Below are 24,236 nucleotides of genomic sequence, written 5' to 3'. Positions count from 1 at the left end.
AAGAATTCAAATTTAAGCGAGATTCAGTATTTTGATAGATTGATTATGTGAATTCCAGTTGCTTTGCTCTAAGAAAACTCAAATCTATGGATCTTAGGGCCAAATCGTGTAGGGCCTCAAATCCTAGATTGATCCGACAAATGAATTCCTCACAATGATCAATGGAAAGTATTTTCGATGATAAAAATAGTTCAAAATCACTTTGAGTTTAGAAATCATATATTATGGATCTGAATAACTCGTTTTCTTAGTTTTCGTTGATAGGGGATTAGTAGCTAGTATTGGGTCAAATCACTGTGTTCATCAACTTTATAAAAGCGTGAAACATGGAGTGGAAACTTTAAAATTTTTGAAAAGCGGATCGTAGAACAGACAAAACGTGTCTGACTTCGATCAATCGATCAAAGAGGTCAATTTCCAGAGATTGAAAACCTTAATTTAAATTCCGTTCTGATTGATCAAAACACAGGTTCGATTGATCGAGGAGAATCTCGAGTAGTCTTGATTGATCAAACATATCAACCGAAGTCAACTATTTTTTTCTAATAAACAAATTGATAAAATTTGACCAAGCTCGATCGATTGACTAGCAGGGTTCGATCAATCAAAGGTAACAAAAAGTGTCCAGAAACTTAAGGAACTAATTTCAAATTTGATCGATCAATAGTCGAGTGATCGGAAGATTGATCAAGTACCCTCAAGCTATCTTAATCAATTGATTGCATTCATCGTCAGTCCCTACTGTTTTTCAAAATTTAAATTTAAGAGTTAATAATGGGTCATCTTGCTTGGATCAAGGTGAACCCCACTTGTTGGAATAATAAAATTGAATTATGGTATGCTAAATTATTTTAATATGAATTTGAAGCATAGTTTCTAAAGCATTCGATTATTCGAAGGATTTGACCTTACCGTAAATAGGTGAGTGGATTCCAACGTGTTTCATACCTGCACAGTTAAGATAGATGTTGTGATTGCTATAATGATAATTATTGATAAGATTGTCGTAACTGATGGAATGATCGTATTGATGTGCTAACATGATCTTTGTTATATATGTATTGAAGTGTCTTTGATAAATGTGATTATGCAAACATATCAAATATCCATATTATGAATATGTGGTTTTCCTCTTAGAGATAGAGATGCATTTGTTGGCTTTATATTTCGATTCATAGACATTGAGCATATATTACATATGCATCTATAGTTGAATGCATGCACACATTGTCCTTGAGTTTTCGGGGGATCTCCTTAAATGGTTACACCTGGTGGACTCGTTACCAGATGTCCACGATAGTGGAAGCCTATTTGTGGAGTAGATGTATGACTACCTATGCCTACTTAGGTAGATGTCTGACCGGTACAGATTGTCCATGCATACCTGCGATGGATGTTTGAAGGGTACAGTTTTTGGGTTGACGGATATCCAACCTAAGCAAGTGGATAACCATCCCACTTGATATGCATATCATGACATTTCTGCATCTATACTCATACTGCATAAGTAGTATTTCAGTTTAATTGTGCTACGTATGAACCATGCTGAGTTCATTAACTAGCCTGGCTAGCTAATGTTGTGAATTAACAACCATATAGAGGTGAACGATATAGGACGATCTAATCAGGCACCAGAAAATGAGGCCGGGTGGGTGGATGAAACTCAAGACCAATGATTGTATTTGGCAGAAGACAAGTTCACTGCATTAGACGACTGAATTAATTATGAGATTGATTTTTGGAGTTTTAGTTTCCATTTATTTCAATTGTTGCTAGTTTGATTAAATTTAAAAATATTTATAGTTATAGTCTCAATAAGTAAAATTAGACCCGTTTGATAATTTATTTTGTGAATGAGAATATTATAGATAAAATAAAGGATAAACAGTTGGGTGTATGAATGTTAATATGATAATGATCTAGAATACATGCAATTGGGCTTCTTACACTAAGTGTATGAGTCATGGACCGTAACTCAGGTATGAGGGTATGCACTCTGTATCCAAAGGGTGGGGTATGATAACACCCATATTGCTTATTTAGGGTTGTCCATTATGTCCAGCTCTCTCTTTAGAGGCTGTAGCATAAAATTCATACTGATTTGATGATTCAATTCCACTGCAAAACTGGAAGGACAAGTTCACTCTTAGAAGATAGGTTTGGCCCATGATGTTTAGATGATCAGGGTGCTGTAATATCTGCACAATAAGGACAAGATCAATCTTAGACGATAGGTCTGGCCCATGATGTTTCGATGATCAGATGTTTCGATGATCAGAGTGCTGTAATATCTGCACAATAATAGTATACAGGTTGATTGAACCTATAATGGACGGCCTAGATGGGTCATATGGATGCTAACTAGTTAAAATGTAAGTAGGTACATGGGGAAGTTTACATACACTCAGTCCACTGGACTATTTCTCATGCTTAAATTAAATAAGTATTTTCTGACCAAGTTAAACCCCTCTTTTCCTTTCTCCCAAAGAAAACACAGAGAATGAACCCATCATTTTTGGGTCAGCTTGACTTAGTTTAGGGATCACTTTCATCTGATCATTGGTGTGGTCAGGCATGTTTCCCTAAATCAAATTAAGAGAAGGCCAGTTTTAATGGATCAATGGCCCATCCCAGATTGTAGCCCGCATCAATCTCTACCGTACATACGGCATGTGATATTAGTTGGAAGTAATCAAAAGGTGGGCAGCACTGTGAATGGGCCATGATATATATATATATATATATATATATATATATATATATATATATATATATATATATATATATATATATATATATATATTCCCACCGATCGGGCAATTCTAATCATCTTGATTGATGGCTTGCGAAGAAAAGGCCCACAAAAAGGTCAATGGGTCAATTGAACGGTTAGGATCATGGATCAGTGCTAGTTTTTGGCCTGTGGTCCATCAGCAATATATCCCACCTCTGGATATGTCCGGATCACTGTTCACAAGTCAAGTCTACGTTGGAGATATATGCAGGCCACCATTTACAAAGATCTTGCGGATCACCTATTTTATTTTCTAAAATAAACTGAGAAGACTAACCTAAGCCCTAAACATCCTTTAAGCAATAGTTTAGTTGTACTTTCCAATGTGAGTTTGCCAGAGAACATTCCATTCCTTGGCGCTAACTCACCCGCACACGTGCCATACACACCAAAATCCCAACCACTAATATATGGAAACATCATCCAAAAATCACACCGATCAAACAAACCCGACATTCGGATCGATGATGATCGGACACTCAATTAGAACCAACACGGTTGATGTTCAAAATTCATCAGGTGAGATGAAGTAGCCATGCGAGCGCTACGATTTAGCAAGCTAGGAACCATCCACAATGGCTCCAATGATTTTGACGGTCTGGATTGACTTATATATATTCCCCATGTCCTTAAAATGGCCAAAATAGATTAATACCATGTGGTGAACGCACAAAGTGGTCCCCCATGCCTTCTATTAAAAAATAATATATGATATTTCCAATGAAAGGAGCTTGTAATAAGCAGCCAATCAGCAACATTAAGAGCTAAATAGACAAATTTAATTACGATTAATGCCTAGTTCCTTGTCTCCATGCACCTGTCTGTCCGCACATAGGACTTCTTCAAGCATCTAGCTTTGATATCTCCGACCCTTATATCCTCTATTCTGTAAATATTCTTAGGGACATTTATCATCATCACCATCCATTTTCATCCGCACACACACTTGAGTTCATACGAAAAATGCTAGCCAAATGTTTCTTTTGCATCTGCGGCTCGGGGACTTCCGACGAACCCCTCATGAGGTGGGTCACCACAATTCATTTTAATGGTTCTGATTTGCCTTAGTGCGTATTTTGCAATATATGTAAAATTTTTGGAACGTAACGTCATGTATCGGTGTCGAAATACACCATTTTTGCTATTTTGTTCAAAGTACATGCTATGAATTTGTTTGGGTGCCACTCATATGTAGTTTGCAATTAGCGTTCACAATTTCCAAATGTTACATATCGTATCGGTGTTGAAATACACCATTTTTGCTATTTTGTTCAAATCATATGCTAAGAACTTGTTTGTGTGTCACTCATATGTAGCTTGCAATAAGTGTTCAAAATTTCGGAACGTTACGCATCGTATCGGTGTTGAAATACACCATTTTTGCTATTTTGTTCAAATAATATGCTAAGAACTTGTTTGGGTGCCACTTAAAAATGATTTATCTTGTTTTAATTAATGGTAATTATGTATTAGAGGTCATAATTCATATAAGATTTTGGTTAGAGGATTATTTTTAATTAATACCAAGATTTTAATGCATAATTAAATGCTATCTAAAATGAAAATGAAATCATTTCGAAGTGACAACCAAACAGGCTCTAAAGTATATTTTAGATTGTTAAATAAAGTTTTAATTATCATACTAGTGTAGTTTGTGTGTGTGTTATTCTTTTTCTATTTTGAATATGAAGAAACTTAAAAAAACCAAGATGATTTTGTCAAGGAAATTATTGAATTATCATGTTAATTATAGAAAATGCGATGCACAAAAGTTATATGTTTGAATTCAACCGCGGGTGGAATTATTTTATTATTATTATTATTATTTTGTTACAGGTTTAAAGGTTATCAATGGGAGATTTACACTCTCAAGGAGATTCTTCATGCTACGAACAACTTCCACGATGATAACAAGCTCGGTGAGGGCGGATTTGGAAGCGTCTACTGGGGTCGAAATAGTAAAGGCGAAGAGGCAATCTTGTTCATCGCCTTCTTTTGCTCCTAAAAAAAAAAAAAGAATCTGTGAAAAATATTACTTCGATGATTTATTATTGTTATTATTATTAATTTAGGAAGTGTTTTCGATCTTCCAGATAGCAGTGAAACGGCTCAAGCACATGACGGCTAAGGGTGAGATGGAATTCGCGGTGGAAGTGGAGATACTAGGAAGGGTAAGACATAAGAATTTGTTGGGGCTGAGGGGATTTTACGCAGGCGGAGATGAGAGGCTCATAGTCTACGATTACATGCCTAATCACAGCTTAATCACTCACTTACATGGCCACCTTGCGGCTGATGTTCTGTTGGATTGGTCACGGAGGATGAGAATTGCCATCGGATCGGCAGAGGGACTAGCGTAAGTATATGAAAATTTCTTGAAACCATGATTGCCAAGCTTACAATACATATACAATTAATTTCCATCCAATGATGTTGTAGTGCGAAGCAATATCCACGATGATTTTCTTTTGGGTAGGCAATGTCGGAAAATGCCAACCCGTTCGTCACTGGTTGCATTTTCTATGTATTCAAACGCCAACCAAGGTTTATCATTATACACACAAAAGGCTACCTTGAACTCTATTAATGGGAGTTTTGTGTTTTCATTACCGGTCTCAATTTTACATAAAGGAGAGTAGCTTTTTTTAGCTACTTGTATAGCAAACCTACACATTTTTCTTATGAACTAATATGATATTTCTTTGATGACTTGCAATTTAACAGAAGATATTGTCATTGATGTATAGAATGTATCAAATGCCAGAATAGGATGGTGTAACTAACTCTGATTAGTTAGACAAGGCTTAAATCATGATGATGGTGACCCAAAATGTTGCCTTGAGCCACTTCTCTCTCATTCTCACACTGGTGTAGAAATATAAGAACGTAGGCATGTAGAAATATAGTTATTGTCATTTTTTTTTTTGCACATAAAAGAATTCTTCTTTCACATATTCCCCCTAGATGTAGTCACATAGATTGCAAGCCGTAATCTTTATGCCTTTTCCTTTTTGTCCACTTCTTTTTGACTTGTAGATGATGGTAAATTCCTAATCATGAACTTCCACGAGCCCTTTGGCTGCGTTTGGATGCTCAAGTGAGTTGAATTGGAACTTTTACAAGCCCTTAGGCTGTGTTTGGATGCTCAAGCGAGTCGAATTGAAAAATGATCAATAGCAAGAGTATCTTATACCATTATAGAAATATTTATAGGTTTTGTAATGTAATAAGTAAAAATGCAATGATTACAAATTATAATATCCATTTCCGTCGACTGGTAACTTGATAAAAAAAATTTCGTGTTTGAATAGCCATGATAAAATTACAATGACAATCGATATTTTTACAAGATGTCAAATCAATAGAAAAGATATATTCATGTTTGAAAAGAGAGTTCTACTATATTGTAAATTTGTAAGGATTGTAAATTTCTTTATCCGTCCTTTTATTATATCAGCATTTGACTACCAAATTATTTATTTAAATAAATAGAAAAAATCACAATGATAATGCGTTTACATAATAATTAACATTCTTAAATTCCACTATCTAAAATTATAAAGTTTTATTTTCCAAAAAAGTATAATAGAGCAGTTGTTAATTTTCATAGCCGCGTTTTAGTCTTTACAGTACAAACAGCTAAAAACATTATATGTGGAAAGGAAACCAATGTCTAAGGAATCTTCATTGCCAAACAACCCCTAGTTTAATTAACTTTGTTACACTCTAGGCATCTCATTAACATACCACCACATTTTTCAGCATGGAAAATGAGTCGTCCATCAGGTGAGTCATATAACCAATGTAAAAAATAATATAAAATAAAAAAAACATGAACAAGTCTTTTAAGTCATCCAGTCTATTTCTAGCATTTTACAAGTGGACTCGCCTGGTTTCCATGCCCAGGGATCTACATTGTGGGACCCATGTAATGGAAATCATGCCACGCTGGCACTCTATAAATGCATTTACAATACTAAATGAACATGTGGGAATCTCCCTCAAATTGCACTTATCTTCTCTTAAATCGAACTCAAAAGTAGTGCAATTATAATTTGAGCCAATGCTTCAACATGAGAGCCACTGAAGCTACTAACTAGACTAAATTATTACAATCCATTTTGATTGCGTATCCAAACGTGCCCCTAACTCTTCTTCTCATTTGCATGGTAAGGTACTTGCACCATGAAGCGAACCCTCACATCATACACAGAGATATAAAGGCGAGCAACGTGCTCTTGGACGCTGATTACCAGGCGAAAGTAGCGGATTTCGGGTTCGCGAAGCTGATACCAGAAGGTGTAACCCATCTCACGACGAGGGTGAAAGGGACGCTCGGATATCTCGCCCCGGAGTACGCCATGTGGGGGAAGGTATCCGAGAGCTGCGATGTTTATAGCTTTGGGATCCTTTTGCTGGAGATAATCAGTGCTAGGAAGCCGATAGAGAAACTCCCAGGTGGGATTAAGCGGGACATTGTACAGTGGGCCAAGCCGTATATCGAAAAAGGCGCTCTAGATCAGATTGTTGATCCAAGGTTGAAAGGTAGGTTCGACCACACCCAGCTGAAGTGTGCAGTTATAGTTGCATTAAGGTGCACCGATTCGAACCCGGACAGTAGGCCCACAATGATCGAGATCCTAGAGTCGCTTAGGGGTGGCGGGGGGGAGAGGCGGAAGAAACAAGTGGTGCTAGTGAGGAACATGATCGAGGAGGAGGACGACGACGACAATGATGATGAACGATTTGGTGCAACTCCAAATGTGAGAATGAGGAGTTCGTGGGCTGGATCAAGAGTGCGCTGATACTTTTGTGGGCTTGGGCCTTGGCCTCTTAAACCTGAACGAGGACCGTGGACTCATGTATATCTTTCGTTTGTGATTTTTTGTGAATGATGGTGGATGATAAATGTGTTCATTTCAACGGAGATATATGTGCCCCCTTGTGGCCTTGTTCATCTCTCCCTTGCGACCATACTCTTCCCGGAACTCAAAAACTTTGATTTCTCATAAGGTGTGGAGGAGTCCTAAAAGCAATATATGCTGATCTCTGGTCGGCATCATTTATGGTTGAAACTATGATGGTATTTAATCGTCATTAAGCCATCAACTTTCGTTCTTAATTAATGAAAACATCCTTAGCAAATGCTTTCGCAGTGATTTGTCCATACTGCGGTAGACCATCTGGACTTAGAGCCGTCAATGGGCCAGAGTTGTCCTTGGGCCAAATCTCTCCGAAACCAACCTAGTTATTTGTTGGGTCTGAAGCTAGGCTTGGGCCCATCACACCCATCTCAAGGGCCTAAAGGCAGGCCTGAGCTCAGCCCATAACAGCCATAAATAGGCCCATATGATTCTGTTGTTAAAGTGGGGTTCCATGTAAGTATCATGGCCGATGGGTAAGTATCATAATTGCTGTATTATACGAGAGTTTGTAGCGTGCATTCAATTTGTGCAAGTGGGGCCCATTTTTTAGTGATCCAAACCTTTGATATGATGGATCTGGCCATGGATGGGTCATGCTGAAAAGAAATTCCCCCAGTTAGGAATATGCAGGCATGAGATCTTGTTTCATCTTCTTTGAATGTGGACCGTTATTGTAGGGTTGGGATTTTTCATCCAGAGTATCAACCATTACCATGGGTCCTTTTACAATAGAAAACTGAGTATACTGGAATGGAGTTACAACTTCTAGGAGAGACCATCAGCACCTTTGATCAGTGTACATAGATTTTCAATTCTGATAAGTGGGCCATGCTTCTATAGTCTGGACCGTTGAAATGTCGTGTCCTATAGTAGATGGACTGTAATGATTACGTAGGTCACTCTATAGGTTATAAGGGCTGTTATTTTCTAAAAGAGGAATCATAATATGAGAACTGAATACCATCTTTGAATAGTATACATGGGTTTCCAATTATGATAATGGGACCATACTTCTAATCTAGACCGTTTATCTATTGCATCCGACAGTGGGTGGACCATGCTTTGGAAAATTTTAACCTTTCGATTTGTGGGTCACTTGTAGGTAGTGAATTAAGAAGAGACATATATATGAAAGTGGTCCAGATTCAATTAAAAATCAACCAAAAGATTAGTTTTTTGGATCTTCCAACATGGGATTTTTTTGGAGCATGGTCCATCCACAGGAAGATGCATGCAACACACCAATGGTTTGGATTACGGAACCATGGCCCCATTTTTCAGAATTTAAGACCAATATATAATGGGAGAGGTGCATGTATCATCTCTACTTTTATTAGGGCCATAGATTCCTATGTTAGTTTTGGACCGTTTAAAAAAACATAGGGGCTCTTCCAACCCATCCATCCAACGGATGGTCTTCAAATGATGGTTATTTACAAGAGCCATCATTGATTATCCATATTAATAGGAAATCATGCGCCTGTGGCTGTCAAAGGGCCGGGCCAGTGTGGGCCAAGGTCTACCATGTATGGCTCACAAATTAAAAAAATAGGCCCACAGCCTTAGGCCCAAACCCAGCCCATGATGATTATGCCAGGCATGTTGGCCATGTGGGGGTGTATAATATAAGGGACTGTTTGGATGTACTTTGCGAATATGGGTCCCATCTCCCGCTTGACAAAATAGGTGCTAAAATGCCAATTGGGCCATCCAAACTGGCCAGAAATACAGGATATATGAAAACACTTGATCTCCAATACATAAGTACTGTTAACTAAAATGAGATGAACTCATATTTTGAGTCTATAACATGGAGCGTAAAAGAGACTAATGAGATTTAAGATAACGTAAACCCAAATCAATTAATCGATGGGTTTAAATTTCAAGCCGGAGGACTAACGAGATTTAAGACAACCTGACCCAATTAATAAACAGTTTAAATTTCAAGCTGGACCTAGCCCTTGGGCTTTGTATGCCAGCCCAAGCCCGGCCCGGAGAAGGACAGACCCAACGATGGGCCAGCCCTGCTCATTGACAGTCGTATAATGGCTATGCTTGGGGGGATTTGGTGCAGCCACTCATCAATGGTGGGGTTACTAGATGGGCTGATTTGATCACCTAATCATGCGGCCAGATGGCCCCACACATGGATTGTCCAAGCAATCAAGCTTGGAGCAGCAAGTTGTATATTGTAGATGTATATGGTATTTATATGTGTGTACAGTTTGGGTTGGATGTGGGCCATTGTGGCTCAGTTGTGGTCCTATCTCTGTAATTAATACAAGCGTTTGTATCTTATCTTAGCTAGTTACAATGAGAATTGTATGATCGGTAGCACGCATCTTTGCACGGTATACATGGGTTCAATTCGAGTAAGGCCCATGGGTCCCACCTATGAGAACTGAAAAGTCGCCTATATTATGGAAAGATATATTATCATTTGTGGTTCCATAATAGAATCCATCAATGGATCTTGAATTCAAACTCTTTGTTTCATATGACATCACATTGAGATGGTTTACAGACACTCATGCAAGTTGTAGTTTAGTTTATATGGATAATGATAGCACATGTAAAATTGTGAAGATTAAAAATGTCAGAATTATTTTGTATAACAATATCATATGTATAATTTCAAGGGTGCGACACATACTGTACCTGTAGAAGAGTTTTCTATCATGGATTTATTATTATTATTATTATTATTATTATTATTATTATGAAGATAACTATAAGTTTTTTTTAGTGAAAATAGTTGATTAAAGATTGCAAAAGGGACAATGAAATTTGAAAAAGGAGAGTTGAAAAGCCATTTATATCATTTGAGAGATGTTGTAGTTGATAATATTATTATTGCCAATGTTGTAAAGACTATGCTATAATTTAGCATAGTGATTGGGCCACATGAGCTAGTAAGAAAGGATTAAAGATATTTTTAATCAAAATTTACTTCATGGTTTAAAATGTATATAATTTAAATTTGTTATGATAATTGTTTATTTGAAAAACAATATACAACTCATTTTTCTACTTTCACCGCTAAAAACGAGGATGTCTTAAATCTAATTCATTCTGACAGTTGGGAGGCTTCTATTGAATCCATGGAAGATTTGAAGTATTTTGTTTCTTCTATTAACGATTTCTTTAAGAAGGTATAGATTTACATGTTTGCTGTAAAAATTCTTAAACCTTCTGAGTTATACTTTCCTCCACTGTCAGTTTTTAGATAATCTTCTTTCGTGTCTAATTTTCAACAAATCAGAAGGTAAATATTATTGGGTTGACATTAGGGGAGAATGGGACCTTAAATTGGCTAGCCAAAGTAAGTTAATGAGTGATAAGGATTTAGTAAGTCTACCCAAGAGGGAATCAAAGAAACAAAGAGGTTGCAATAAAGGAGTTGTGGCAACCAAAAGGAGTTTAAGGTAAGCCAGACTTTGAAAGATGGCTGTGTTATCATCTTCGGTTTCCGATGTCTAAATCCTATGCTGGAACGTAGAGGAGTTAGAAATGCTCTGACCTTGGGCCACTTGAAGCGCATTATCAGGAAAAAAATAGGTTGATATACTCATCCTTTAGGAGTCCATGATAATAACGTCTTACGTAAGCGAGGGTGGCAGCCAAGCTGGGCATTGAGAAGGCTATTATGGAAAGAGGCTACTAAAGAGATAATTTGGGCCCTTTCAAGAACAACTTGTAGGCTTCCCCAGTAGCGGCTACTTGGTAGTGTGTCATGTTCCACATCTTGTTGTCAGACAAACAATCGGGGTTCTTCACCATAGGCATTTATGCAAGCTACAGTAGGGAATGGACGTCCCAACTTTGGGAAGACTTGAATACCATCTTTGTCCATTTCGGGCCCATGGATAGTGGGTGGAGATTTCAATGTTGCCATGAATGCAAATGAGCGTATTAGGGGAGCGCTAAATGTGACTAGAGCCATGGCACTACGTGAAAAATGAAAAAAAAAAAGGACGGATTTCGAGACGGTTCTGGACCGTCTCTAAAATTGCTTGGTTTAAAAACGCTTTAGAGACGGCCATAAACTGTCTCTAAAATTTTAAACGGCCCCTGACCGTCCTTAATATTGTCTTAAAAATTTAAATGTCCATAAATCATTTAAGACGGTTGCTAACCGTCTTATATACAGTCATCTGAGACGGTCATTGGCCGTCTTTTACTTGCCATCCGAGACTGTCAAAGACCGTCTCTATTAGAGACAGTCCTTAGCCGTCTTATATCCCTGCCAAAGACCGTCTCTACTAGAGACGGTCCTTAACCGTCTCTGATATACTGCTCAGGTAAAAAATTAAGAAACTCAAAAAAATTATGAATTTCGAAAAAAATTATTTGAGAAGCTTAGAAAAATAATTAATAATGTTTAAGAAAATTTTAAATTTTGAAAAAAAAAACTGTAATTTTATAAAAATCTAGATTTTGAAAAAAAATTAAAAACTTTGAATAATGTTGATAATTTTGAAAAAAAAAAAATTTCGATAAAAAAATGATATTTTAAAAAAGAAAATTTAAAAAATTTAAAAAAAAATTGTGAAAAAATTGACAAATTGTAAAAAAAATATATATTTTAAAAAAGAAAACTAGATTTTGTATTTTGACAAGAAAAATAAAAAAGTTATATAATAAAAGTGAGATTTAAAAAATGATTTTGAAAAAGAAAATTTAAAAAATAAAATAAAATTGTGAAAAAATTGAAAAATTGTAAATATATATATTTTTTAAATAAGAAAACTAGATTTTGTATTTTGACAAGAAAAATTAAAAAGTTATATAACAAAAGTGAGATTTAAAAAATAATATTTTGAAAAAGAAATTTTAAAAAATAACACAAAATTGTGAAAAAATTGGCAAATTGTAAAAAAATATATATTTTAAAAAAGAAAACTAGATTTTGTATTTTGACAAGAAAAATTAAAAAGTTATATAACAAAAGTGAGATTTAAAAAATGATACTTTGAAAAAGAAAATTTAAAAAATTAAACAAAATTGTGAAAAAAATTGACAAATTGTAAAAAAAATATATATTTTTAAAAAAGAAAACTAAATTTTGTAAAAAAAAAAAATGTTAAATTTATTTATAATAAAAATGATATTTAGTTAAAAGAGTAAAAAATATATATACATTTTGAAAAAAAAATGTTAAATTTATTTGTGAAAAATAAAATTACTAAATTATTAGGCACATCCACTAATTGAACCTTTAATCATTTTTGGACAATCTAATCAGTTCAAATTGAAGAGTAAATAACTTCAGATGTTTAAATCAAATTTCACTGAAATTGTTGGTCAATCTTATATGCCCAATATCTTTCTCATATATATGTAGCCTGATTGAGGCGAGTAACTAGTCAAATTGAGAATTGATTAGTAAAATAGAGTGAATGGACTAGACATGTAAAATGAGCCAAATATTCTGGTTAAAATTGTGACCCAACTTATAACTGACCTTGTGAGAACCTAAGAATTGATGTTAGTAAGTTTTGTGGGCCTCATCATGATGTGTGTCAAACATCAACACCGTGGATTTGATGTGTCCCATTTATAGTTATGAGATATCTCAAATATCATCGGTAAACGAAACTCGAGTGGGCCATACCATTTAAAACTATATATGTGAAGACATCCTAAAAAATATAAAAGCACTTTGTGGGGCCCACATGAGTTTTGGATGCGGTTGAAACTTGGTCTGACCCCTCATCCAAGTGGGACACACATAATGAGTAGGTTGGATATGTGAATCACATTTAGGCAGGCCTAATATATGATTATGAATGTTTTAAGGAAACCTTTCTCCACTACATTTAAGTGAATTACTCGTTACCTTTATCAGAGTAAACTTTGTGGGGTTCACCATTATTTATTTATTTTATCCACTCCATTCATCTATGTTCACAGATAATTTGAGGTCTAAAGAACAAACAGGAAGCATATCCAAAGCTCAAGTGGACCACACCACAGGAAATAGTGTGATTGAACCTCTACCATTTAAAATTTCTTAGAGGCCATAGAAGTTCTGGATCAAGCTGATGTTTGTGTTTTCTATTCATTTATATAATTTTGATATTATGAACAACTTTTAACTGTTTTTGGACAATTTGATCAGTCCGGACATGAAGAGTAAATAACTTCAGATGTTTAAATCAAAATTCACTCAAATTGTTAATCAATCTTGTTTGCCCAATATCTTTCTCATACGAAGTATGATCGAGGCGAGTAACCGTTTTTGGATGTTGGTCGGTGCTCTGTGGGTCCCACCATGATGTATGTGTTTCATCCATGCTGTCCATCTATTTTTACAAATCATATTAGGGCCAAATACTAAAAATGAGAGGGATATAAATCTCAGGTGGACCACACCACATGAAAACAATAGTGATTGGATATCCACCATTAAAACCCTCCTAAGGCCCACTGTACCTTTTATTTGACATCCTATCATTGATTAGGTCATACAGGCCCAGATGAAGGGGAAAAAAATATCAGATTGATCCATAACTTTATATGGCCCCGAAAAGGTTTTTAATGGTCGATGCTCATTCAACACTGTTTCTTATAATGTGGTCTAGTTAAGATTGGGATATACCTCATTTTTTGTCTCATACCATAAAATAAAATGAAAAATAGATGGATGGCAAGGATGAAACATGCACATACATCATGGTGGGGCCCACAGAGCACCGACCATGTGACCCATGACCGCTCGTGAGAGCGACTTGAAGTCTCTCTCGCTCTCTGTCCTCTCTCTCTTACTCTCGCACCCTCTCTCTCTCTCTCTCTCTCTCTCTCTCTCTCTCTCAGATGGACGACGTGGACGAAGTGGACCATACCACATGAAACAGTAGGAATAATGATTTCCACCGTTGAAATCTTCCTATGGCCTACAATGATTTTTATTTGTCATCCAACCTATTCAATAGATCACAAATACATGGATGAAGGGAAAACTAAGGTATCAACTTGATCCAAAACTTTAGTGGCCTTACAAATTATTTTAATGGTAAACGTTCAGTTTATACTATTTCCTATGATGTGGTCCACTTCAGATTTTTATAGGCTTCATTTTTGAGCTTATGTAATAAAATTATATTTTAAAATGGATGGATGGAGTGGATAAAATGAATAAATTATGGTAGCCCCCATAGGATTTACTCTGTACGCTTGGGAGCGGATTGACTACTCCCCCGACACCAACCAATGACTAGTGGTTAGTGCTCTATGGCTCCCACCACGATGTATGTGTTTCATCCATGCTGTCCATATATTTTTACAGATAATTTTACAATATGAGACCAAAAATGAGATATATGCAAATCTCAAGTGGACCACATTACAGGAAACAGTGTTGAATGAGCGTCGACCATTAAAAATATGATCAATAGCCATAAAAATTTTGGATCAAGCTTATTTTTGTTTTATCCCTTCATCTGGTCCTGTATGACCAAATCAACAGATTTGATGTCAAATAAATAGTACAGTGGGCCTTAGGAGGATTTTAATGGTGGATATCCAATCACTATTGTTCTCATGTGGTGTGGACCACCTGAGATTTATTTCCCTTTAATTTTCGGCATAAAGCCCTAATATGATTTGTAAAAATGGATGGACGGCATGGATGAAAAGCATACATCATGGTGGGGCCCACAGAGCACCATCCAGTCTCGCCCAAAATTGGACGCGCGCTCAAAAGAGCCGCGCGCGCCCAAGCACCCTCCCTCTTCTCTCTCTCTCTCTCTCTCTCTCTCTCTCTCTCACCCCTGCCCTCCCTCGGCAAGGGCTCTCTCTCTCCCTCCCTCGCCGCCCTCTCTCACTCTCGCGCATCCTCTCTCTCTCTCTCTCTCGGTCCTCTCTCCACCGCGCCCTCTCTCTATTTCTGTCTCTCTCGGTGCTCTCTCTCGTGCATCCACATGAGGTATCTCTCTCTCTCTCTCTCAATCTCAATACCGATTGAAACGATTTGGGGATTTGGGGATTTACAAATTTAGGGATTAAGGTGGGCCCTATTGAGTTTACTCAGTACAATAAGAGCGTTCTGAGTAACTCAGTATGCAATCTGATTTCGTCTGCAGCACCACCATGATCTATGGCCCCACCATGATGTATATATTTTATCCATGCCATTCATCCATTTTTACAGATCATTTTAGGGCTTTATCCCAAAAATTAGAGTTGGTGCTTTTGATCAGTTGAAGCAGAATGCAACTAAAGCTAAGATTCCTTTTTATAGAAGGTACAATGTCTGGATCTTATCTGAGCCATTCCATATTCGTGTTAGTTTCCATTCTGCTTTGTTTCCTAGAAGTTTGAGAGAGGTGTGAGGTCAAATGCCAATATAATATTGTTGACTCTAATCATCCATCAAAAAAAGATGTCGACTGCATGTCTTGAGAAAAACTTCAGTCAAATTTTGAAGATACCAACATTAACAAGGCCTTTTTGCTGGTGCCTTTTTTTTAATAGCTGATTGCCGCCTCTGGCATGTTTTAGATACATGATGCTCTAGATATTGTTCCCCTTTGGTTGGATCCTTGGTTTCATTCCATGGACTAGTTTAGCAGCTTTGTACCATGACTCACTTGGTTTAGGGAAATCTTCTATAAAATAATGGAGAATACCACTAGTTGAGTTCCGATTTAGTTGTTATACTTATTGTTTTTCTTTTTTTACCCTTTTGGTAATATGTTCTTTGATACTTTGTGTAGGTCCATGCTTGCCAAGATCTACAAAATGCCCAGTTCTCCTTCAAATGCATGTTCCTATATCACTGATCTAATCTTTTACTTTGTGTGTGTGTGTGTGTGTGTGTGTGTGTGTATTTGAAATAATTGAGTTGTGTTATTAAGGATTCTTGAGTAGCATTTGTAATCATAAAATTTCAATTGTTGTTGCTTGATTGGTATGCAAGTACGTTATCATGACTTCCGCTTGATAGGGTAGGCCTTGTAAAGCTGCAATTCTCTTGATCCTTTGATGTTTGATTTTTTGGGGATCCAAGTGTTGCAGTTGTGCATAGAGGTCTGTTTTTTTCATTATATAGCTTTGTATTGAGGGGTTAGTTAGGGTCATCCCCTATCTAGGTGTATTTATTTTGTTTCATGAAATATACACAGCAGTGGCAGTGTGGTATTATTATTTATTATCATCACTCCCTTATAAAAATTGAATGTGAAAATTTTTTTGTTGGTGCTGATGCCTCAAAAATTTTGAATTAGGTATGAGTTCAAAAGCAACCATGGAGAATGGGTCATCACAGTGAAACCCGATTTAGGTCTTGGAATATCTGAACGAGTTCCAAATTTGTACATTAGTTCCAAATTTGTTAATGCTGCCAGTGCTACTTGTCTTTTGGTCAAATAAAATATGTTTATGTCTACATAACACTGCTTGTTTCATTCCGTGCTTTCCCCAATATTTTCACGTAAAAAATCATTTGTATTGTATCCACAGCTACATGGAGTCAGACCTTGTAAAAATTGCAGCAGAAGGTGTAGAACGGTTTAAGAAGGAAAATTGTATGTGATCTGATAATTGTAGACACAATTGGACACCACAAACAAGAAGCGGCTCTGTTTGAAGAAATGCACCAAGTGTCTGAAGCAACAGTATTCATTTTCTTATCCTAAAGGTTTATCACTCTTATTCATTTATGTTGGTTGTCAACATGCTGTCTATATCTAATTTAAGTTCCTTGATGTTGTAGAAACCAGATCTTGTTATATTCGTTATGGATAACAGTATTGGCCAAGCAGCATTTGACCAAGCTCAAGCTTTTTAAACAAAGTGCCGCGGTTAGTGCTGTGATTGTTACTAAAATAGATGGCCATGCAAAAGGAGGTGGTGCACTTAGCACGTTAAGTGTTGTTTTGAAATCCACTACACATATGGGCCCCACATTGATGCATGCGTTTATCCCTAAGGTACTAGATAGTCTTCTACTTGTAGTACTGGCACTAAAAGACACCAAAGTACACAAACAATGTAAGAAAGACAAGGCAATACTTGAGCAGAAATAGGTAGCTTTGTTAAGATAGATGAGTAAATAGAAAGTACGTATAGTGAGTAAGGGGCTTGGAATTGTTAGGCAGGAATGGTCCATTAGGTAAGAGTGTCACTGAGTGAGCACACCTCTCCATGTATCAACATGGGTATATGCATCAGATTAGATGTGTTGATACATTGAAATGGATGATCAGTTTTAATGGGACAATCATTCTCCTTATGAGTGTCTCAAGATTTACCGGCAAGCTTTGTAGGCCATGCAGTTACACAAATTGCTTAACTTGGTAGACATGATTAATGTGTCAGTTATGCATTGATGTGTATTGTGTTTATGTTGTAAGTTAAAGTTGTAACAAACTTATGGTATGCATTGATGTGTATAGTGTTTATGTTGTAAGTTAAAGTTATAACAAACTTATGGTATGTAAGCCATGCAGTTACAACTTTTTTCTCCTTTGAATTGTAACAAACTCTATCGGTTGCATTTTTCTCTATCATACAGGTTGTGGCTATTAAAGATATAATATCACCTCCTTATAGGGAAACATTTAATGATGTGTACAGGTAAATTCATTTTTTCTTATTCCTTATATTGTTTCCCAGTTATATTTGTGTTGGTTTCAGAGTACAGGTAGCAAATAGAAATTGTTAGTCGATTGTGACTTGTAGACAAAGGGATGAGTAACCTAAACCTAAATCTAAAACCTAAATATATTATCAAATCCCTAAACCTAAACCTACACCTAATCCTAATCTCAACTCCCTAACCTAAACCTAAACCTAAACTTGAAAACCCAAACCTAAACCCAATCCCGAACCCGAACTCGATTTCCTAAACCTAAATCTAAACCTATTCTCAATTTCCTAAACCTTGACCTATAACCTAACCTAAACCTAAAACCTAAACCTAAGCCTAAAACCTAAACCTAAACCTAGAATCGAAATGTATTCTCAAATCCTTAAACCTAAACCTACACCTAAACCTACACCTAATCCTAATCTCAACTCCCTAACATAAACTTAAGCCTAAACTTGAAAACCCAAACCTAAACCCGATCCCGAACCCGAACCCGATTTCTTAAACCTAAACCTTAACCTTAACCTATTCTCAATTTCCTAAAGCTATAACCTATATACTATAACCTATAACTAAAACCTAAACCTTAACCTAAACCTATAACCTAAACCAAAACCTATAACCTAAACCTTAACCTATAACCTATAACCTAAACTTATAACCTATAACCTAACCTTAACCTTAACCTAAACCTAAACCTAAACCTATAACCTATAACCTATAACCTAAACCTAAATCTAAAACCTATATGTATTCTCAAATCCCTAAACCTAGACCTACACCTAATCCTAATCTCAACTCCCTAACCTAAACCTAAACCTAAACTTGAAAACCCAAACCTAAACCCGATCCCGAACTCGAACCCAATTTCCTAAACCTAAACCTTAACTTATTCTCAATTCCCTATACCTATAGCTTATAACCTAAACCTAAACCTTAACCTAAACCTAAACCTAAACCTAAACCTATAACCTATAACCTAAACCTAAACTTATAACATTTAATGATGTGTACAGGTAAATTCATTTTTTCTTATTCCTTATATTATTTTCCAGTTATATTCTAAATGTATCGGTTGCATTTTTCTCTATTATACAGGTTGTGGCTATCAAAGATATAATATCACCTCCTTATAGGGAAACATTTAATGATGTGTACAGGTAAATTTATTTTTTCTTATTCCTTATATTGTTTCCCAGTTATATTTGTGTTGGTTTCAGAGTACAGGTAGCAATAGAAAGTGTTGGTCGATTGTGGCTTATAGACAAAGGGATGAGTAACCGACAATACGAATATGAGAGGCCTTCCCCAAGTATCCAGATGCTTTTAGATATAATTATGTTGTTTTTAAATGTATTAACTCGAAATTGATGGAGCAGACCCGGATGTGCGTCGGAGCTATCCGGATGTTGAGCGGGGGTCCCTAGAAGGTGGGAACTGCTGTTATGACTATGATGAAGCTGTCCATTTTCTATGGACAGCATTGGAGTGGCCTGGTCATTTGGACAGGCCATGTTTATTTATTTACTAGAAATTGATGGAGCAGACCCGGATGTGTGTCAGAGCTATCCGGATGTTGAGCGGGGGTCCCTGAAAGATGGGAACAGTTGTTATGACTATGATGAAGCTGTCCATTTCCTATGAACAGCATTGGAAGGGCCTGACCAATTGGAGCAGGCCTTGTTTATATCTATATTTGCAGGGACCACACCCTTAACCTATAACCTAAACCTATTCCTAAATCCCAAAACCAATAACTACAACCTAAACCTATAACCTAAACCTATAACTTAAACTCAATTCCCTATACTTTAACCTACAACCTAACCTAAACCTATACTTATAACCTAAACCTATTCTCAAATCCCAAAACTTATAACTAAAACAATAACCTAAACCTATAACTTATAACCTATAACTTGAACCTATAACCTAAACTCAATTCCTTAAAACTTAACCTATGACCTAACCTAAACCTATACTTATAACCTAAACCTATTCTCAAATTCCAAAACCTATAACCTACACCTATAACCTATAACCTATAACCTGAACCTATAACCTAAACTCAATTCCCTAAACTTTAACCTATAACCTAACCTAAACCTATACTTATAACCTAAACCTATTCTCAAATCCCAAAACCTATAACTATAACCTAAACCTTAACCAAAAACCTATAACCTAACTTAAACCTAAACCTATAACCTATACCTATAACCTTAACCTTAACATATAACCTTAACCTAAACGTAAACCAAAACCTAAACCTATTCTCAAATCCCAAAACCTAAACCTAAACCTCCCTAAACCTAAACCTAAACCTTAATGTATTCTCAAATTCCTAAACCTAAACCTACACCTAATCCTAATCTAAACTCTATAACCTGAACCTAAACCTAAACTTGAAAACCAAAACCTAAACCCGATCCCGAACCTGAACCTGATTTCCTAAGCCTAAACCTAAACCTATAACCTATAACCTAAACTTAAACTTAAAACCTAAATGTATTCTCAAATCCCTAAACCTAAACCTACACCAAATCCTAATCTCAACTCCCTAACCTAAACCTAAACCTAAACTTGAAAACCTAAACCTAAACCCGATCCTGAACCCAAACCCGATTTCCTAAACCTAAACATTAACCTATTCTCAATTCCATAAACCTATATCTTATAACCTAAACCTAAACCTGTAACTTATAACCTAAACCTAAACCTAAAACCTAAATGTATTCCCAAATCCCTAAACCTAAACCTACACCTAATCCTAATCTCAACTCTCTAACCTAAACCTAAACCTAAACTTGAAAACTCAAACCAGAACCCGATCCCGAACCCAAACCCGATTTTCTAAACCTAAACCTTAATGTATTCTCAATTCCCTAAACCTAAACCTACACCTAACCCTAATCTCAACTCCCTAACCTAAACCTAAACTTGAAAATCCAAACCTAAACCCGATCCCGAACCCGAACCCGAGTTCCTAAACCTAAACCTTAACCTATTCTCAATTCCCAAAACCTATAGCTTATAACCTAAACCTAAGCCTAAATCTAAACCTAAACCTATAACCTATAACCTAAACCTAAACCTAAAACCTAAATGTATTCTCAAATCCCTAAACCTAAACCTATACCTAATCCTAATCTCAACTCCCTAACCTAAACCTAAACCTAAACTTGAAAACCAAAACCTAAACCCGACCCCAAACCCGAACCCGATTTCCTAAACCTAAACCTTAACCTATTCTCAATTCCCTAAACCTATAGCTTATAACCTAAACCTAAACCTAAACCTAAACCTAAACATAAACCTATAACATATAACCTAAACCTAAACCTAAAACAGAATGTATTCTCAAATCCCTAAACCTAAACCTACACCTAATCCTAATCTCAACTCCCTAACCTAAACCAAAACCTAAACATGAAAACCAAAATCTAAACCCGATCCTGAACCCGAACCCGATTTCCTAAACCTAAACCTTAACCTATTCTCAATTCCCTAAACCTATAGCTTATAACCTAAACCTAAACCTTAACCTAAACCTAAACCTAAACCTAAACCTAAAACCTAAATGTATTCTTAAATCCCTAAACCTAAACCTACACCTAATCCTAATCTCAACTCCCTAACCTAAACCTAAACCTAAACTTGAAAACCAAAACCTAAACCCGATTCCGAACCTGAACCCGATTTCCTAAACCTAAACCTTCACCTATTCTCAATTCCCTAAACCTATTGCTTATAACCTAAATCAAAACCAAAACCTAAACCTAAACCTAAATCTATAACCTATAACCTATAACCTAAACATAAACCTAAAACCTAAATTTATTGTCAAATCCCTAAACCTAAACCTACACCTAATCCTAATCTTAACTCCCTAACATAAACCTAAACTTAAACTTGAAAACTCAAACCTAAACCCGATCCTGAACCCGAACCCGATTTCCTAAACCTAAACCTTAATGTATTCTCAAATCCCTAAACTAAACCTACACCTAATCGTAAACCTAAACCTTACCCTATTCTCAATTCCCTAAACCTATAGCTTATAACCTAAACCTAAGCCTAAACCTAAACCTTAACCTAAACCTAAACCTAAACCTGTAACCTGTAACATAAACTTAAACCTAAAACCTAAATGTATTCTCAAATCCCTAAACCTAAACCTACACCTAATCCTAATCTCAACTCCTTAACCTAAACCTTAACCTAAACTTGAAAACCAAAACCAAAGCCTGATCCCGAACCTGAACCAAATTTCCTAAACCTAAACCTTAACTTATTCTCAATTCCCTAAACCTATTGCTTATAACCTAAACTTATACCTTAACCTAAACCTATAACCTATAACCTAAACATAAACCTAAAACCTAAATGTATTCTCAAATCCCTAAACCTAAACCTACACCTAATCCTAATCTCAACTCCCTAACCTAAACCTAAACTTAAACTTGAAAATCCAAACCTAAACTCGATCCTGAACCCGAACCCGATTTCCTAAACCTAAACCTAAACCTTAACCTATTCTCAATTCCCTAAACCTATTCCTTATAACCTAAACCTATACCTTAACCTAAACCTATAACCTATAACCTAAACCTAAACCTAAAATCTAAATGTATTCTTAAATCCCTAAACCTAAACCTACACCTAATCCTAATCTCAACTCCCTAACCTAAACCTAATCCTAAACTTGAAAACCAAAACCAAAACCCAATCCCGAACCCGAACTCGATTTCCTAAACCTAAACCTTAACCTATTCTCAATTCCCTAAACCTATAGCTTATAACCTAAACTTAAACCTTAACCTAAACCTAAACCTAAACCTAAACCTGTAACCTATAACCTAAACCTAAACCTAAACCTAAACCTAAACCTAAAACCTAAATGTATTCTTAAATCCCCAAACCTAAACCTACACCTAATCCTAATCTCAACTCCCTAACCTAAACCTAAACCTAAACTTGAAAACCAAAACCTAAACCCGATCCCGAACTTGAACCTGATTTCCCAAACCTAAACCTTAACCTATTCTCAATTCCCTAAACCTATTGCTTATAACCTAAACCGAAACCTAAACCTATAACTTAACCTAAACCTAAACCTAAACCTATAACCTATAACTTAAACATAAACCTAAAACCTAAATGTATTCTCAAATTCGTAAACCTAAACCTACACCTAATCCTAATCTCAACTCCCTAACCTAAACCTAAACCTAAACTTGAAAACTCAAACCTAAACCCGATCCTGAACCCGTACCCGATTTCCTAAACCTAAACCTTAATGTATTCTCAAATCCCGAAACCTAAACCTACACCTAATCCTAAACCTAAACCTTAACCTATTCTCAATTCCCTAAACCTATAGCTTATAACCTAAACCTAAGCCTAAACCTAAACCTAAACCTTAACCTAAACCTAAACCTAAACCTGTGACCTGTAACATAAACCTAAACCTAAAACCTAAACGTATTCTCAAATCCCTAAACCTAAACCTACACCTAATCCTAATCTCAACTCCCTAACCTAAACCTAAACCTAAACTTGAAAACGAAAACCTAAACCCGATCCCGAACCCAAACCCGATTTCCTAAACTTAAACCTTAACCTATTCTCAATTCCCTAAACCTATTGCTTATAACCTAAACCGAAACCTAAACCTATACCTTAACCTAAACCTATAACCTATAACCTAAACATAAACCTAAAACCTAAATGTATTCTCAAATCCCTAAACCTAAACCTACACATAATCTTAATCTCAACTCCCTAACCTAAACCTAAATCTAAACTTGAAAACTTAAACCTAGATCCGATCCCGAACACGAACCCGATTTCTTAAACCTAAACCTTAATATATTCTCAAATCCTTAAACCTAAATCTACACCGAATCCTAATCTCAACTCCCTA

The 24,236-nt window shown here is 36.1% G+C and overlaps 1 protein-coding gene across 1 annotated transcript; it reads left to right on the top strand.

Moving 5' to 3' along the window:
- The first annotated feature begins 3,616 nt into the window (after positions 1-3,616).
- Positions 3,617-7,773, top strand: LOC131250130 (PTI1-like tyrosine-protein kinase At3g15890). The gene is made up of 4 exons (XM_058250755.1): positions 3,617-3,819; positions 4,631-4,766; positions 4,888-5,150; positions 6,969-7,773. Exons 1-4 carry the CDS (start codon positions 3,758-3,760, stop codon positions 7,597-7,599), a joined length of 1,092 nt encoding a protein of 363 aa, XP_058106738.1. The 5' UTR covers positions 3,617-3,757; the 3' UTR covers positions 7,600-7,773.
- Positions 7,774-24,236: the final 16,463 nt, after the last annotated feature.

The sequence above is a fragment of the Magnolia sinica genome, chromosome 6 (genome assembly GCF_029962835.1).
Source record: "Magnolia sinica isolate HGM2019 chromosome 6, MsV1, whole genome shotgun sequence".
Lineage (NCBI taxonomy): Eukaryota > Viridiplantae > Streptophyta > Magnoliopsida > Magnoliales > Magnoliaceae > Magnolia > Magnolia sinica.
The sequence above is the reverse complement of the archived record's forward strand: the minus strand, read 5'-3'. Positions and strand labels throughout refer to the sequence as shown.

Excerpts from the sequence above, each read along its gene's own strand:
- LOC131250130 (XM_058250755.1), top strand. The coding sequence starts at position 3,758 with ATGCTAGCCAAATGTTTCTTTTGCATCTGCGGCTCGGGGACTTCCGAC. Across the intron at positions 3,820-4,630 it reads TCCGACGAACCCCTCATGAG|GTTTAAAGGTTATCAATGGG; the intron begins GTGGGTCACCAC and ends ATTTTGTTACAG. Across the intron at positions 4,767-4,887 it reads GAAATAGTAAAGGCGAAGAG|ATAGCAGTGAAACGGCTCAA; the intron begins GCAATCTTGTTC and ends TCGATCTTCCAG.